General features: G+C 43.2%; 1 protein-coding gene across 2 annotated transcripts in view; it reads right to left on the bottom strand.

The window, feature by feature from the left end:
- The window catches only part of LOC112255780 (coiled-coil domain-containing protein 85C-A), a 91,293-nt gene extending 71,748 nt beyond the window's left edge, over nt 1-19,545 (bottom strand). For both annotated transcript variants that reach the window (XM_042325292.1, XM_042325291.1), the window contains exon 1: nt 18,100-19,545. In XM_042325292.1, coding sequence (XP_042181226.1) covers nt 18,100-18,805 — 706 coding nt within the window. In that variant the 5' untranslated portion in view covers nt 18,806-19,545. The remainder of the gene's footprint in view (nt 1-18,099) is intronic.
- Nucleotides 19,546-19,914: the final 369 nt, after the last annotated feature.

The following is a 19,914-nucleotide window of genomic DNA, read 5'->3' on the forward strand; positions in this document are numbered from 1 at the left end:
TCTCAAGATCAACAAAGCAATATTTCCTTCCATGAACTAGAACAGTCTTACAACAAAGTCGAAATAGTCCAACCTACCATTGGCAAACATTGCTAAATGAGCCATTATTATAGAGCCCTCCCGATATTATAGACCCCTCCTGATATTATAGACCCCTCCTGATATTATAGACCCCTCCTGATATTATAGACCCCTTCTGATATTATAGACCCCTCCTGATATTATAGACCCCTCCTGTTATTATAGACCCCTCCTGATATTATAGACCCCTCCTGTTATTATAGACCCCTCCTGATATTATAGACCCCTCCTGATATTATAGACCCCTCCTGTTATTATAGACCCCTCCTGTTATTATAGACCCCTCCTGATATTATAGAGCCCTCCTGAGATAGAGAATGAGAAATCTGCGATATTCAAACAAATTGTGATATTCATATAGTTTCCATCTGGAGAGTCGTGTTTGGATTTAATGGGTTTCACAATGATACAAATCAATTTCAATATATTTATATTGCTCCCTCCACTCCCACTGTGATACAGATGATAAGAGATGCAGTTTCCCGAGTTTGACAGCTCTGGGAAAATGCATGAAGCAACATTAAAACAATATTGAAGTAATAGAATAGTATGATTATTAAGGCTCTCATATGGATCTATTATAAAATAATTGAAAACCAAATGTTGTTTGGCTTAAGTAAAGGAGTTCCTCTGGGATGGTCTCCAGCGATGCACACACATACACATACAGACTCGCAACCACAACCAAACACACACATGGGCAGACAGAGAGTGAAGTCAGACCAACTAGCCTAGTTTACCAGCTGATCAGGTCCTGTAGCCGAGCGTTACTGCAACTAGTCATGGTGAGAGACAGACAGGGGAGTTTGAGGAAATAGAGACGGAGTTTTCCTTTTCCTTTTTGTAATTTGCATGTCTCTGTCTTGCATTCTCTGATCCTAGATCAGCAACCCTACTCTGAGACTTTTTATGACAACAGGTCCTGATCTATCGCTGTCTCACCCAGCCTGCCTCCCCTGTCTCGGTGTCTCGGTGTCTGGGTCTAGAAGACGCTCAGGCAAAAACATCCCAGTAATCTGAAACCTCAGCCTCCCTGTTGACTCTGGCTCCATGTCCATCTGTCCAACCCTCCACATGCAGACACTGTGGGATGAGGCCTCTCTCTCTGTGTGTGTGTGTGTGTGTGTGTGCGTGCGTCCAATTACTGGCCAAGGTTTAAGGGAATCCTTAGAGACAAAACCTTGTGTTCTCCATCTGTTAAATAAAAGAGGTTACTCTCCCTTCAGACAGTACAACTATTCTTACCCAGTCTTTCATTGGCTCACACCCACAAAGGCAGTCTTTCATTGGCTCACACCCACACCCAATAACAACACAGCTTTCTCTTCTCTGTCTCTTCTCTCTCTGGGCCGTGAACAGCTCCAGGCCAGCTGAGCACTAACATGCTAGCTGGAACAATAAAACACACACACACACACACACACACACACACACACAGGGCCAAGAGGAATTCCGTTCACATAAACAAGAAGCTTCATCTCAGGGGAAGAGGACTGAAAGGATATTCATTGATCCATCCATCCATCCATGTATTCATCCATTCATTGATCCATCCATCCATTCATCCACATATTCATCCATTCATTGATCCATCCATCCATCCATGTATTCATCCATATATTCATCCATATATTCATCCATTCATTGATCCATCCATCCATTCATCCATATATTCATCCCTTCATTGATCCATCCATCCATTCATCCATCCATTCATCCATATATTCATCCATTCATCCATCCATCCATCCATATATTCATCCATTCATTGATCCATTCATCTATCTATCCATCCATCCATCCATCCATATGTTCATCCATTCCTCCATCCTTTCATTCAGTGGCTCAGACAACCCAAGTCTCCCCATCAACAAATACACAGCCTTCTTCAATGTAAACACATCACCCCACTTTGTCTGTGGAATGCTTATCAAACCCCTCATGGTTTGAAGAATGAATAACAATCTATGATTGGACCAGACTTCCGAATAACAGGCAATAAACAAACTGACGACAAACTAGGAAATGTAGAAAAAACTCCCCATCCAGGTCCTCTGCCCCCATAGGTTTTAATAGATAGTTGTAGCATGAGTCTCCCAATAAAAACGCTGGACATTGTGTCTCCTAATCGTCTACGAAACTCTCCAAGAAAACTCTAGAATCATCTAAGAACAGTTTTTCTCCCTCTACATGGGTTCACCAGGCTGCTGTCCCTAGTGTGTTGTTAGTGGCTCTCTGTGAGGCCTGGGTATGGACAGGCGAATGACAGGCTGATGTAGCAGTCAACACCGGACCAGCCGATGTGTGTTTGCATCCCAAATGGCACCCTATTGCTTTTATAGTGCAATCCTTTTGAACAGGGCCCATAGGGCTATTCAGCTTTATTCTTATGGGGGGCCAGATGTAAAAAAGTATATATATATTAAAAAATATATATATATATATATTTAAAAAAAAAAAGGTTATTTGCAGGGGGCCGGACATTTTCTACATGTGATTATTATTTGAAACAACTGTATAAAAAGCAACACACAACCACCAATAAAGAGCTTTTCTTCAAATGAAATGTTGCTCAACGTAATCAGGAAAGAAGTGGAGGTGGAGTCGAGGTGTAACTCTCGCTCATCATCATTTTGTTTTATGAAGCTTTTAAAAGTTTAAATAAAAGTAATTAGGTGATTTAAGAATTATCTGAAACTATGCATCTCAATAAATTACAAAGATATGGCAAATCAGGTCATTCCAAATTCCAGTCTGAAATAAGTATGCTTCGAATTAATTTCCCTCGGTCATTAGGTGTCACATTCATTTTCTAATGAGTCGTTGTGAGCATCAGAGAGGGGAACAGAGACATGTATGTGTTCCTGAGAGTCGTAGCTTTCAGGAATGGGGTCAAAATATTCATATGAAGAAAAAGGAATCAACATGCCACATAGACCAGGGGCTCCCAAAGTGTTTCACTCAGGGCCCCGTTCCAGCATTGGGGAACATATATCACGCAGTCGCAAAAACCATCAAGAGCTATGATGAAACTGGCTCTCATGAGGACCGGCACAGGAAAGGAAGACCCAGAGTTCAAGTAACAGACACATCTCAACATCAACTCTTCAGAGGAGACTGCTTGAATCAGGCCTTCATAGTCGAAATGCTGCAAAGAAAAAACACTACTAAAGGACACCAATAAGAGGCTTTGTGAGACGCAGAGTAGATGAACAGATGATCTCATCATGTGTGGTTCCCACCGTGAAGCATGGAGGAGGAGGTGTGATGGTGTGGGGGTGCTTTGCTGGTGACACTGTCAATGATTTATTTAGAATTCAAGGCACACTTAACCAGAATGGCTACCACAGAATTCTACAGCGATAGGCCATCTCAACTGGTTTGCACTTAGAGGGACTATCATTTGTTTTTTTTATCAGGGCGATGACCCAAAACACACCTCCAGGCTGAGTAAGGGCTATTTTACCAAGAAGGAGACTGATGAAGTGTTGCATCATATGACCTGGCCTCCACAATCACCCAACCTCAACCCAACTGAGATGGCTTGGGATGACTTGGACCGCAGAGTGAAGAAAAATCGGCCAACAAGTGCTCAGCATATGTGGGAACTCCTTCATGACAGTTGGAAAAGCATTCCACATGAAGCTGGTTGAGAGAATGCCAAGAGTGTGCAGAGCTGTCATCAAGGCAAAGGGGGTCTACTTTGAAGAATCTAAAATGTTTTGGTTACTACATGATTCCATATGTGTTATTTCATAGTTTTGATGTCTTCAGTAATATTCAACAATGTAGAAAATAGTAAAAATAAAGAAACCCTTGAAGTAGACGTGTCCAAACTTTTGACTGGTACTGTATATATTTTGTATTATTATTTTGGGGGGGAGGGAGGGGACCACTGCTACAGTTTGGGAACCACTGCTATAGACGCTCAACCGTTTCCTGTGTGTATCAAGAATGATCCACTACCCAAAGGACATCCAGACAGTTTGGGAACCCCTGCTATAGACGCTCAACCGTTTCCTGTGTGTATCAAGAATGATCCACCACCCAAAGGACATCCAGCCAGTTTGGGAACCCCTGCTATAGACAACCACCATAGTGCTTGTCATTTTGGCACTGAACATCGGGTTTTGACTGGGATTTTTTTTAAATGATCATCTATTAATGGTCAGAATTTTTCAAAGGGCTAGTATAAATTAATAAGCGGGATCTGGCCCGTTGAGACAATTGAGACATGGATTGTGTATGTGTGCCATTCAGAGGAGAGAATGGGCAAGGTTTGTGTCAAGAACTGCAACGCTGCTGGGTTTTTCACGCTCAACCGTTTCCTGCGTGTATCAAGAATGGTCCACCACCCAAAGGACATCCAGCCTACTTCACACAACTGTGGGAAGCATTGGAGTCAACATGGGCCAGCATCCCTGTGGAACGCTTTCAACACCTTGTAGAGTCCATGCCCCGACAAAGGCTGTTCTGAGAGCAAAAGGAGAGGGAGGGTGCAACTCAACATTAGGAAGGTGTCCTTGATGTTATGTAAACTCAGAGTAGGTAGGATACATATACCAGTAGATACATAACTGGGTACTCATATTGCTACATTCAAGACAACCAGCTCACATCCTCAGCAGTTCTGATTCTGGGAAAATCACATCTGCTTCTGGTTTGTGCCGTTGGTTCCAGAACGTTCCGTAGACGTTTGGCAGACGGATAAGCTTTGATCTCTGTCGCAGTTTCATGTTACTGACCCAAAAACGCATGACTAAACATGTATAACCCACCAGTGGCATGATGGGTTATACAACACAGCAGAGGCCTAGGTATGGATGACCTGGTGAGTACTGGGCCATACACAAGGCATGGAGATTACATGGTCACACAAGATACAGTATATGGCTTCCTGAAAGATGGATGTGGGATTCATGTCATATCCCCTATATAGTGCACTACTTTTGACCACTGCTAGAACACTATGTAGGCAATAGGATGCCATTTGTGACGCAGACAATGACTCCTCATGGGATCTTAAAGGATCAAAACAATGGGATTATATCACATCCAGAAATGAGCAACATGACCACCAAACACCCAAAGAGCCTAATACTAATTTGAGATCTGTGCTTTAGTGCAAGTAAGACATTGATGTCAACGGGAGATTTGAAAGAAATAGTCAGTTATATGTATGGTTCTAACATAATGATTCAGCCTGAAGACCCTAACTTTTGTACCAGTCAAAAGGCTGATGATCTAAGCCAAGCTGACAGTCTCCAGATCCTCATCCTCTATAATATTCATCTCGTTGAATGTCCTTTTAGAATAGAGCTTTTCTGGGCTCTGGAGATGCTCTCTCTGTGCCTTGCACCCATACTGAATTGCCTAACCCCACGTTGCGTGCCCTAACCCTTTGTAAATGTGTGACCTCTACTCCTACTGGAAACCCAAGGAGACTCTCTCTCGCCTCTCTCTCTCTCTCTCTTCTCTCTCTCTCTCTCACCCTCTACCCCTACTAGAAACCCCAGGAGACTCTCTCTCTCTCTCTTCTCTCTCTCTCACCCTCTACTCCTACTGGAAACCCCAGGAGACTCTCTCTCTCTTCTCTCTCTCTCTCACCCTCTACTCCTACTGGAAACCCCAGGAGACTCTCTCTCTCTTCTCTCTCTCTCACCCTCTACCCCTACTCTCTCTCTCTCTCTCTCTCTCTCTCACCCTCTACTCCTACTGGAAACCCCAGGAGACTCTCTCTCTCTCTCTCTCTCTCTCACCCTCTACTCCTACTGGAAACCCCAGGAGACTCTCTCTCTCTCTCCTCTCTCTCTCTCTCTCTCTCTCTCTCTCTCTCTCTCTCTCTTCTCCTCTCTCACCCCTACCCCTTCTAGAAACCCCAGGAGACTCTCTCTCTCTTCTCTCTCTCTCTCTCTCTTCTCTCTCTCACCCTCTACCCCTACTAGAAACACAGGAGACTCTCTCTCTCTCTCCTCTCTCTTCTCTCTCTCTCACCCTCTACCCCTACTAGAAACCCAGGAGACTCTCTCTCTGTGGGAATAGGGGGCTGAAATGTTATCTGAAAGTTGAAACAGGACCCAAAACCCAATCCGACCCCAAATGGAGTGGCAGATTGAGCACCCTCTGTCCCTAGGTTGGCTAGCTGGGGGGTCTGGATGGTCACATTTCTAGACGCCTTTTTTCTGCAACGCTCTCCTGATTGAGATGTTCATGCCTTTCCAGATGAACAGAGCCACAGAATCACAGTCAGAGAGAAATATAGAGGCTGTAACTGCCGATTCATTCAACAATGACTTACGGACAATTTGACTGTCGTAAAACAATAACAGACACACACTATAGTGTTTCTGCATACAAACACACACAAAAAGAGGGCCGCAGCTGTATATAGCAGATTTGGCACGAGACTGACTGGCTGGATAGTGTGACATATTTGAAAAGCTTTTAATTTCATTGCTGTGTCTGGATGTGTATTGACTTTCCCATTAAGCCTAATCGTTGTGGGTTTCAGAATGATTTATGCCGCTAAGTGCCAAGGTGGGCTACGTGAGTCGGGAGAATGAAAGCAATAATAAAAATACTGTATGTACAGAAACAGACACTTTATTAAAAATCTATCCACACATACAGTGCCTTCAGAAAGTATTCACTCATTGACTTTTCCCACATGTTGTTACGTTACAGCCTTATTCTAAAATGGATTTCAAAAAGATTATCCTCAGCAATCTACACACAATATTCCATTATGACAAAGTGAAAACAGGTTTTCAATATTTTTGCAAATTTAAAAAAACTAAAAAATAAGAAATACCTTATTTATGTAAGTATCCATGTAAGTATCCATGTAAGTATCCAATTGTATGTAAGTATCCAATTAATTGGAAATGATTTGGAAAGCCACACACCTGTATATACTGTATAAGGTCCCACAGTTGACAGTGCATGACCAAGCTATGAGGTCGAAGGAATTGTCCGTAGAGCTCTGAGACAGGATTATGTCAAGGCACAGATATGGGGAAGGTTACCAAAAAATGTCTGCAGAATTGAAGGTCCCCAAGAACACCGTGGCCTCCGTCATTCTTAAATGGAAGAAGTTTGGAACCACCAAGACGAGAGCTGGCCGCCCGGCCAAACAGCGCAATCAGTGGAGAAGGGTCATGGTCAGGGAGGTGACCAATCAGGCCTTTATGGTAGAGTGACCAGCGGAAGCCACTCCTCAGTAAAAGGCACATGACAGCCCACTTGGAGTTTGGAAAAGGTACCAAAAGACTCTCTAAGTAAAACATTTTTACATATTTAACTAGGCAAGCCAGTGAAGAACAAATTATTATTTACAATGACGGCCTACCCCGGCCAAACCCTAACCCAGACGACGCTGGGCCAATTGTGCGCCGCTCTATGGCACTCCCAATCATGGCCGGTTGTGATACAGCCTGGAATCAAACCAGGGTCTGTAGTGACGCCTCTAGCACTGTGATACAGTGCCTTAGACCACAGTGCCACTCGGAAGCCCCCAAAACAAGATTCTCTGGTCTGATGAAACCAAGATTGAACTCTTTGGCCTGAATGCCAAGTGTCACATCTGGAGGAAACCTGGCACCATCCCTACTGTCAACATCATGATGATTATCACTTGGCTGGAAAACAACATCAGATTTAGGATAAACAGCGTCAGCGTAGATGAGGTCCATAAATGGACATCCACATGTTTTATATAAATCCAAAGACTGTTCTGAGACTTAACAGTGCCATATGGTGACATGGTTCATAGGAGAACATAAGACTACAGCATTTACTGTTGGGTTCAAGCCAGGCCACATTCTCCTATTACTGTACATACTGTAGGTCATGGGATGTTTGAATAGACTCAATGTTCAAGCTTTCAAGGTTAATGTTCCCATTTAGTTCAAGACATTCTTTCAAAAATACTGAATAAGATTTCTGCAATCAAGAAATAATCAAGATTATTCATTTTTCCCCCAGATATTTTATTTATTTTGATCTGCCACAGGGGGTCATAACGCACAAATGTTTCAGCTCAACATCCTAACTAAACTCAGTGTGCAGGTGAGAGACGGGTTTCTCACATTGAGCCATCATTATAACGTGAGTTGGTGAATATATAACGCTACTGTATAGTTAATGAGGAAGTGACCTATATGGTGTAACATTTCAATTAAAACCACCGGTGTGTTTATTCAAACAAACAGACGCATACTAGGACTAACTGTCTCCTGTGTTACTGAAGGACGTTTTATAGAGAATGTCACCAATGTCAGGTATGTGTTAGTTGAAACTACCTAGATTCAAATTCAAACTCTTCACCAACTGATAACAGCCACTGTAAAAAGTCTTAGAGAGAGTTATCCTTGGTTGTTCACAAGGGTGGGGCCTGAGTGTGGCATTGTGCAGATTGCCTTTAGACCTTGGTCAAATACATTATGTATTTGACACAGCCAAATCTCTCTCTCTCTCTCTCTCTCTCTGGGTACTAGTGTTGCACCTGTACCACGGTAATATTACGGTACCAAAACATCATGATACTTATGAAACTAACTTTTTGTAATACTGTAGTACTGTTTCATATAATACTACTGACTTTTTCAGCCCTACACTCTTGGAAAAGGGGTTCCAAAAGGGTTCTTCGACTGTCCACATAGGATAACCCAGTTCTGGGTTTGGGTTCCATGTAGAACCCTCTGTCGAAAGGGTTTTACATGGAACCAAAAGGGGATCTTCAAAGGGTTATCCTATGGGGGCAGCCGAAGAACCCTTTCAGGTTCTAGATAGCAAAACAAATTCTAAGAATGTACCGATGTAAAGAACTTGCTGGCGCCTGTTCTAAAATGTTTATACAGTCAGTTCTGTTTATAAATTCAGCATATTTCATCAACAGCCACTAGACTATTGTATGTACAGGTACAATAATATCCACTTCACTCACCTGTTCACCACCACGTAATCAACCAGACGTATCATACCAGCCCTCACTCACCTGTTCATCACCACGTAATCAACCAGACGTATCATACCAGCCCTCACTCACCTCATCTATTCCTCATCAGTTTTTAAAATATAATTAAGCCGTGATGTCGAGGGGGGATGCAGACCCCGATGAGTCTTCTGTTGTTCCATTTGTTCCATTGGAGCAGCGTACAGAGCAAGCAATGTTAATAAACTTGTTCAGCCATGTTACCTAGCTAGCTAACAAGCTATTATCTTGACATTAAGTCCAGGCACATTTGATTGGCACAGGAAAAAAGGAAAAGGGTCTGCAACTCATGAGATATGCTTCAAACTGTAGCATTCATATAGGCCTAATGTAAGCCTGAACTACAGTGCCTTCGGAAAGTATCCAGATCACTTGATTTTTTTCCACGTGTGTTTAGGTTACAGCCTTATTCTGAAGTGGATTAAATAAAAACATATCCTCAGCGATCTACACACAATACCCCATAATGACATCACAATACCCCATAATGACAAAGCAAAAACAGGTTTTTAGAAATATTTGCAAATGTATTACAAATAAAAACAGAAATACCTTATCTACATAAGTATTCAGACCCTTTGAGATGAGACTCGAAATTGAGCTCAGGTGCATCCTGTTTCCATTGATCATCCTTGAGATGTTTCTACAACTTGATTGGAGTCCACCTGTGGTAAATTCATTTGATTGGACATGATTTGGAAAGGCACACACCTGTCTATATAAGGTCCCACAGTTGACAGTGCATGTCAGAGCAAAAAGCAAGCCATGAGGTCGAAGGAATTATCCGTAGAGCTCCAAGACAGGATTTTCCCTTACTGCCACAATGGCTTGCATATTATTATGCATGTACTGTATATATCCCATTCCTCCAGCCAAATTACATGTAGGCCTTTGAAAATATGAGCAAATCAGCCATTCTATGCAGCATTCTATTATACACTGAAGAGTGTGAAGTTAAAATCAATGTGTTGCATTGAAAAACACCCCCCCCCACCCATACTCGGTATCGTGATACTTGGCTTGGTATAGTATCATTAGTACAATGTTGGTATCATGACAACACTAGTGGGAACCAAAGAAAGAGTGGGGGGAGAATGGGAGAGACACTGAGTGCAACAGACAGAGAAAGGGGGGGTTTCAGAGTTTGGACAGAGGAGGACAACAAGTGCAACAGGGGAAGTGAGGGAAAGAGAAAGAGAGGGGGCAACATAATTAGATCCAACCAAATCATGAGAAAACTAAAATAGAATTACTTGACAAAAATAATTAACAAAAAAACAGAGCAAACTAGAATGCTATTTGGCCCTAAACAGAGAGTACACATCGGCACATGACCACTGTGACTGACCCAAACTTAAGGAAAGCTTTGACTATGTACAGATTCAGTGAGCACAGTCTTGCTATTGAGAAAGGCCGTAGAAGGCAGACCTGGCTCTCAAGAGAAGACAGGCTATGTGCACACTGCCCACAAAATGAGGTGGAAACTGAGCTGCACTTCCTATCCTCCTGCCCAATGTATGACCATATTAGAGACACATATTTCCCTCAGATTACACAGATCCACAAAGAATTAGAAAACAAACCAATTTGTGTTAAACTCCCATATCTACTGGGTGAAATACCACAGTGTGCCATCACAGTGGCAAGATTTGTGACCTGTTGCCACAAGAAAAGGGCAATCAGTGAAGAACAAACACCATCGTAAATACAACCCATATTTATGTTTATTTATTTTCCCTTTTGCACTTTATATGACATTTGTAATGTCTTTATTATTTTTGGAACTTTTGGGGGTGTAATGTTTACTGTTCATTTTTAATGTTTATTTCACTTCTCTTTATTATCTATTTCACTTGCTTTGGCGATGTTAACATATGTTTCCCATGCCAATAAAGCCCTTCAATTGAATTGACAGGGGGGAATGAGGGCTTGATAGGGTGGGCAAACAAGTGCGACAGAGAAAGAGAGAGAGAGACAGAGAATAAATGAGAGTAAATGAGTGAGTGAGTAAGCGAGTGAAAGAAAGAGACCCATTGATAAAAGTTTGGGGGGTAGTGGGTGGAGGAGGAGAAGGGCAGCTGGGAAGCAGGGCACAGAACTGAACACAACAGAGATGGCTGAACAAAGGCCACAGGCCCATACAGCCTCACACACAGCCCCCAAGCCTGACTCTATAGTGCCTGATCAAACACATCATCCAGGAAGTGAGCCAGGACCCGAGACAGGGCAAAACCAAACACACACAGAGCCATAACACAGAGCACACAGAGCCATAACACAGAACACAGAGCCATAACACAGAGCACACAGAGCCATAACACAGAGCCATAACACAGAGCCATAACACAGAGCACACAGAGCCATAACACAGAGCACACAGAGCCATAACACAGAGCACACAGAGCCATAACACAGAGCACACAGAGCCATCAGAGCCATAACACAGAGCACACAGAGCCATAACACAGAGCACACAGAGCCATCAGAGCCATAACACAGAGCCATAACACAGAGCACACAGAGCCATAACACAGAGCACACTGCTTTTAACAGCACAAGTGTTCCAGCAGGACCATCATTAGACAGGAGGACCAAACCAAGAGGCAAAGCCAACCAAACACACCATAGTCCTAAGAGCAACCGGAACCCATGCACCAAAAATATCTCAAGGTGCATTAAAAATACAGTATTAGTGAATACTGATGATTCTGCCCTAATGGAGGTACAGTAATCAGACACAACCCAACAAAGCTCAGTGCTTTCAGGGCCCCACCACACCTCCCCACTGTACTGCTGGGTGTTTCAGCCAAAGTCAACCTCCCCCTCACCTCCCCTCTCTCCAAACAAGATAAGAGTTATCACTGCTCTGCCAACTATGTAGACTGTCTAATCACCTCAAAACGGTGTGAAGTGAACAGAGTAGGGGAAAATATTTAGTCAGTTAAACACTACGACCAAACCCTTTCCTGAAAGGCATTCTTGTTATGGACAAGTTTATTATACCTGACTATCATTATGAAATTATTAAAACAACTTCTAAAGTACATAAGTGAGTGGGAAAGCTTAAGAACAATAGAACAAAAGAGTGAAGTCATTGCAATTCCCAGACTGTAGAAGAGACAACAAAAAAAGCCAGATGGATGAGAGAGAAGTCTTTTCAGAGAGAATCCTGTTTAGTCTCATGAGAACGACTGTAAAGCTTTCAGTCCAGTGATGTGTTTTAGTCATAAATAAACATAAAGCTGTGTACTTGCTGATTGACAAGCACCTTAGTGGTGTACAGTAGGTTGTATATAAGATGGTCTCACACACAAGCACACACACGGCGTGCCACCTTTGCGATAGAACAGGCCTGAATTCTTCAGGGTGTCGGAGACGTTCCACAGGGATGTTGGTTCATGCCGACGCGATGGCATCACGCAGTTGTTGCAGATTGGATGGCGGTACATTCATGTGAACAGCCCGTTCCATCTCGTCTCAAACATGCTCTATATGGTTGAGGTCTGGGGACTGACCAGGCCGGTCAACTGAACTCACTGTCATGTTCCAGGCAATGTTTCTCGTCTTGTTTTTAGCTGATAGGAGTGGAACCTGGTGTGGTCGTCTGCTGCAATAGCCCATCCGTGACAGTGATCAATGAGTTGTGTCTTCCGAGACAACGTTCTGCACACCACTGTTGTACTGCGCCGTTATTTCTCTGCTTGTGGCCCACCTGTTAGATTACACGATTCTTGCCGTTCTCCTTTGACTTCTCTCATCAAATCAAATCCAATGTATTTATATAGTCCTTCGTACATCAGCTGATATCTCAAAGTGCTGTATGGAAACCCAGCCTAAAACCCCAAACAGCAAGCAGCGAGCTCTTTTATTCCACATGACGGCCCTTGACTGGATATTTTTTGTTTGTCGCACCACTCTCTGTAAAACCTAATCACTGTCATGCGTGAAAAGCCCAGGAGGGCGGGCGTTTCTGAGATACTGGATACGGCTTGCCTGGCACCGACCATCATACCACGCTCAAAGTCGCTTGGGTCACTTGATTTGCCAATTCTAACGTTCAATCAAACAGTAACTGAATGCCTTGATGCCTGTCTGCCTGCTTTATATAGCAAGCCATGGCCACAAGACTCACTGTCTGTAGGGTAAAGGGGAAAAGTGTACCTAATAAACTGTCTGGTGAGTGTATAACACACACACACACACAAGCAGACACACACTGTAACTGTAGGAGGGATGACTGCCACGTTTAAGATGAGAGGAGTGTAAAACACACACACTGCTGTGAGAGAGAGTGCATGCCGCCAAGCCTTTTCCTCCGAGGCAGCGCTGGAATGAATCCTCTGAATTTACAGTCGGACTAATCTCAACAAGTGGGCTCTCTCACCATACATATCCCTCTACACACACACACACACACACACACACACACACACACACACACACACACACACACACACAGAGAGAGAGAGAGAGAGAGTCTAAAACTGTGACTGATAACCCTCCCACATGGCTCGGCTAGTAAATAAAAGCAGTGGGTAAAACTGACAGCGACACTGTGGCACCTCGTTCCCCTCAGCTACAGCGGCTGATTTAATAGGCCAGAGCACAGAGAGAACCAATAAACTGGCAAAAACTCTTAGATTGATCTCACCATGACCACTGCATCACACACAGATGAGAGAATGCTGGAGGAGAAACATTAGTCTTGGTGGGGATAGAATTTCACTGTTAGTCTACACCCGTTGTGACACTGTGACAATGAACCAACCAGAATACAACAGCCAGCCAGGCTCTGACCGAGCAGCTTGTGCCAAAACCAGACCACATTCACACAACATGGCACTATGATCAATACAGTTTGTCCATCAGAGTATTATTAACAAAGGCCACATGCAGGGCTGTATGCCGACTGTAACAATGGCTTTGTCACAGCGACCACCAGCTAGTCACAGACCTGACACTGCAAATTTCACACATCGAATGCATTCCAAATGGCATCCTATTCCCTAGTAGTACACTACTTTTGACCAGGACCCATAGGGCATACCCATAGGGCTCTGGTCAAAAGTAGTGGACTAAATAGGGAACAGGGTGCCATTTGGGACAGAAACACATTGATTAGCCTTAGCCACATGGACAAAAAGAGACACGCATCTGTCTCAGTCTGTACTGTAGCTGTATTAAGGAGATGGTCTGTACTGTAGCTGTATTGATGAGATGGTCTGTACTGTAGCTGTATTGATGAGATGGTCTGTACTGTAGCTGTATTGAGGAGATGGTCTGTACTGTAGCTGTATTGATGAGACGGTCTGTACTGTAGCTGTATTAAGGAGATGGTCTGTACTGTAGCTGTATTGATGAGATGGTCTGTACTGTAGCTGTATTGATGAGATGGTCTGTACTGTAGCTGTATGGAGGAGATGGTCTGTACTGTAGCTGTATTGAGGAGATGGTCTGTACTGTAGCTGTATTGAGGAGACGGTCTGTACTGTAGCTGTATAGAGGAGATGGTCTGTACTGTAGCTGTATTGATGAGATGGTCTGTACTGTAGCCGTATGGAGGAGATGGTCTGTACTGTAGCTGTATTGATGAGATGGTCTGTACTGTAGCTGTATTGATGAGATGGTCTGTACTGTAGCTGTATTGATGAGATGGTCTGTACTCTAGCTGTATTAAGGAGATGGTCTGTACTGTAGCTGTATTGAGGAGATGGTCTGTACTGTAGCTGTATTGATGAGATGGTCTGTACTGTAGCTGTATTGAGGAGATGGTCTGTACTGTAGCTGTATTGATGAGATGGTCTGTACTGTAGCTGTATTGATGAGATGGTCTGTACTGTAGCTGTATTAAGGAGATGGTCTGTACTGTAGCCGTATGGAGGAGATGGTCTGTACTGTAGCTGTATTGATGAGATGGTCTGTACTGTAGCTGTATTGATGAGATGGTCTGTACTGTAGCCGTATGGAGGAGATGGTCTGTACTGTAGCTGTATTGATGAGATGGTCTGTACTGTAGCTGTATTGATGAGATGGTCTGTACTGTAGCTGTATTAAGGAGATGGTCTGTACTGTAGCTGTATTGATGAGATGTGATGTATGTCCAGCCAACTGTCCTTACTGTAAGAGTAGCATATGGGCCACAGAGTTTAGCATCTAGTAAAAAGAGGGGTTGAGGGAATAGGGAGTAGGAGTAGTGGAAAGATAGGATAGAGGTAATTTAGAAGTGAGTGGAGAGCAGTGGATGGCAATAAGTGCATATCTAAGATAAGATAAAGACTTGGTTTATAGGGAGGCTCCATTAGCAGACTGGGTCCTTTCAACTTTTCAACACAGCTAGATTACTATGAAGTTAAACACAGTTTGTCTAAAAGTTGAATACATGTCGACTACTATGAGGCCTGGCGTGGGTCCTACTTAACATGTCAACATATGGACAGTTTGCAGACCTCAGGCAGCGCACTGTAACAGAAAACTGTCAATTATACGCTAATTTGGGGTATTATCAACAGTAAAATACTCTGAAACGTTTTACTGCTGCATACTGAAAAGTATGGTGCATTGTGGGAAATGTTGTGGGTGTGGAAAGAATTGCTGTAGTTCCAATGGTACTGGAATTTTTGGAGAGCCAAAAGCCTTTTGACCACTAGTGGGGGTGAATGGTATTGTTGTTTCTTGCTCATTAACATATTTTGAGGCGTGCCTTGTAAGAGGATATATTTGTTGCACCCATGAGTGAGAACGCAGTACCAACTTAACTTATAAGTGGTTATAATGTCCCATAACTTGTGTCGGGGACAGATTGGCATAGCAGCAGGTCCTAACCCTTTCCTGCAATCATTGACCAAAGGTTCTCTCTTTGCCCTCATGCGTAAAATATAAGAAAATTCTAAATTAGCTATATGTATTTTTTATGTTCTATTCTGAACAGTTTTGTTAAATTTCAGTCTTCTGTGATGTATATAAAGTATAATATTGGGATGAAAACTTAAAATGTAATACATTTGTAATACAAATCTCTTAAATAGTTGAGCATTTTTGGGTCTGTTTTGCATTGTAGTCACTGCCAGTTAGTAAACCTTTGTTAAGGCCTCTAGAAGTGATACAGAACACCAAATATTTATTAATGTACTGTAATGTGTAAACACTTTACCTAGCAGCCAACCTGCTCTCACCAGTCCCTTGTAATTACAGTAAAATACTGTAAAATACAAACCCCTGCCCTCAATGAACCCATTCATTCAATTATTCATTTATTCAGATTATGGTAGCAATTTGTTTGTTTTTTTACAGTACAATATAATACATTTTACGGTGTGGTACTGGGTGTCATTACACAGTACTTGCTTTGATACTGTATGTATATTACAGTCGGTGTACTGTAATATGAAATACAGAATTAGACTCGCCACTGAGCTGCCTGTAAGCTACTGTCAAATTCATGTTTTTTCAAATAAAAACCCCAGTGTGGTTCCCACCTTGAAGCATGGAGGAGGAGGTGTGATGGTGTGGGAGTGCTTTTTAGGTGACAGTCTGATTTATTTAGAATTCAATGCACACTTAACCAGCATGGCTCCCACAGCATTCTGCAGCGATATGCCATCTCATCTGGTTTGCGCTTAGTGGGACTATAATTTGTTTTTAAACAGGACAATGACCCAAAACACATCTAATTGAGATGGTTTGAGATGAGTTGGACCGCAGAGTGAAGGATAAGCAGCCAACAAGTGCTTAGCATATGTGGGAACTCCTTCAAGACTGTTGGAAAAGCATTCCAGGTGAAGCTGGTTGAGAGAATGCCAAGAGTGTGCAAAGCTGTCATCAAAGCAAAAGGTGGCTAATTTGAAGAATCTCAAATATAAAATATATTTGGATTTGTTTTTGGTTACTACATGATTCCATATGTGTTATTTCATAGTTTTGAAGTCTTCACTATTATTCTACAATGTAGAACATAATAAAAATAAAGAAAAACCCTGGAATGAGTAGGTGTGTCTGAACTTTTGACTAGTACTGCACCTTGGTGGTCAGGGTGTGTGGAGAGGGGTGAGGGTGGGGAACCCACTGGAAATACCCACATCCACATATCTCTACATCTCTTATCTACCATTCAACACTAACAGCAGCAGTAATGTAAACTTCCTCTGAACCCAGTCAGACACCATGTTATTACTATGTAACAGGGCATGACAGAAAGGCCTAGTTCACCTTCCAAGGAGGTGTTTATGTATAGCATACTAGCTGACTATGAACCGATAAATAAGCATTTGTCACATTTTACATTAGGTTGCACATGAGTCTCTTGTGATATGACATAAGACACAGTGCACGGTGTGGTTATGGGTGCACAGATTAGATTGAAATGCAGACCGCATTCAAGGGTGGGAGGGACATTGTTTTAAGACTGTCTGGTTTTGGGGTGATAGGTCCTTATCAGACCCTCCATGTCTCCTTGTGGACCATTAACAGGTCAGGAGGTCATGATGACCTGGGCATGTTCCAAACTGGCCTTACTCCTTCCTGATAAGACTGCTTTTATCATGATGTCACTGGAACACTCTGATGTCAGAGGTGTGAGTTAAGGGCATCAGTGTGACAAGTGGGGTTCTATAATTCTAGGTTGTGTCCCAGATGGCTCCCTATATAGTGCCCTACAAGACTCAAAACTAATGTATTTTTTGGGGCAGGGCTTCAATTCAAACCAATTCTATCACACACTTACAAGTAACTTGTGTGCTTGGCTATATGCATATTAAACTCTCATTCACTTTCTCTACTTACACAGCCAGCTATGGCAGATTTCAGAATAGCTAATATCTGTAGGCTATATATTTAACACATCTGCATTAAAGGACAGCACTAGGCCCCCTACCAACCATTCACACATTGGAGTCCTATATATCAAACTAAAGATGTAGTCTATAAAATGAACATTCCCATCATCTTCAATAATAAGGTGCACTCTGTAGGGAAACTCACCCACACATATTCTATAATTCACAGGATGTTATGTCTTTCTATGGACTCACCATGCAGTTCATTAGGGATGCTCCTGTGGATGTATGACAGCGGCGACAGGTCGTCCATAGACCTCCGCAGGGACGCTATCTTCCCCTCGGCGGGCGTGTGTATGTGGTTGTGGTCAGGACTACCGGCACTGCCGGTGCTGGAGGTACTACTCCCGTCCCCGACGTCCCTAATGGTTCTGGTGCCCCCGTTCAGGTTGGTCAGGCTGGACTGGGAGTCTATAGAGCTCCGTGACCCGGCTCCGTTCCTCTCCTCCTCCAACATCAGAATGATCTCCTTCAGTTCCAGGTTCTCCCGCATCACAGAGCCCTGGTTGGCTTCCAGATCCTTCAGCTTCTGATGGTACACCCCGACATCCTTCCACATCGATCCGGCGGTGTGGCGGCCGAAGTGTTGCCACTCCCGAGACAGCGTCTTGCCCTTCTGCCTGTCGTCGTCCAGGAAACAGCAGAGCTCCCGGAGCTCGTGGTTGTCGTCCTGCAGCTTCTGGTTGATCTCCTTGAGGCTGCGGATCTCGTGAAGGTGGACCTGTAGTCTCCGGTTCACGTCTTTCATCATGTTCCCGTGCTCCACCATTAAGTTCATTTTCTCGTTATCCGTTCTCCGTAGCTTCCTGATGAGCTCATCTTTTCCGAGTCTTGAGAGCTCCTCGTCCGTGAGTTTGCTCAAGTCATCCAGCAACGGTCCGTCTGGGGCATTTCTGTCCATGTTCCCCTCTTGGTGTTGCGCTTCTACGTAGGTTCGATTGAACTCTAAAGTGTCTATAGGATGTCTAAACCGAGCCTAAACGGTGACTTTGTAAAGAAAATCAAATCCATGATAGATTAAGTTATTCCAATGCGACATGAAGGAAGGATAACGATGAATTCAACAGGCCAGGAATCTGTAGCCTAATAAAAACGCGTTGGAGCTAAGCAAGTGACCCAAATAGGCAGGCAAGTAAGCAGGTAGCAGCCGTACCGTAGATATAATTCCCTTGTCAAATTCAGCAAAATCGCAAAAAGCATATTTTCGTTTTCATTCCGATAAATGCTCTCAGAGTGGAGTTTGGAGAGACACCGTGCCCGCTTTTACGCACCGGACAGACCGATTCGCCGAATTACTTGAAAGGATCTCCCACAGCCTCGCTGATCAAGCACTGCATCAACTCGCAATATAAGAGCTTTTGTGTCCACAGCGCAGGTTTGCTTTTAGCCAGGCAATATTCATTCAAAAGACAGAAATGTTCACGCTAACAAGCGCATACGAGCTCATAAAGCAATTCCTCCTTTACCAGCAAGGCCGACATGCACTAAAGTGACAGTATTCTGATCAAATGATGTCCTCAATCAAGGCAGCAAGGTTGGAATTCGCCCTCTGATCTCAGCATCCTGTCAGCTTCAAGCTTGACGCAACCAACTCAAAAAGATTTGTTCGGGCGACCAATCAGGGACTAGTAGAAACCAGTAACCTAGTAGTTGGAGCAGGTAGATAAAAGTAGAGCCTTGTAGTTTGACTCCACTATTCACTCTTCTTAAAGGGCCAGCTGGCAGATTTCACGAGGGGAACATCTCCCATTTGAGTTTCAGAAAGTAAACTGAAATGCATTTGTTTGTAAACAAAAAATGAGTGGGCCTATTTGGAATGCAAATAAATACGAGGCCATAGGCTACTGGCTAATAATAGAGGTACAACAGAGTAGCCTATGACTAACTTGGTATGATACTATGATATGTTATGGAATGTGACAAATACACATAGTATATTGTAGAACAATTATTAGCTATGGCTGTAGATACAGATGTAGTGTTTTCTCATTATGTGCCTGTGAGTTTGAT

This window comes from Oncorhynchus tshawytscha, linkage group LG08 (assembly GCF_018296145.1).
Source record: "Oncorhynchus tshawytscha isolate Ot180627B linkage group LG08, Otsh_v2.0, whole genome shotgun sequence".
In the NCBI taxonomy this organism is placed as follows: Eukaryota; Metazoa; Chordata; class Actinopteri; order Salmoniformes; family Salmonidae; genus Oncorhynchus; species Oncorhynchus tshawytscha.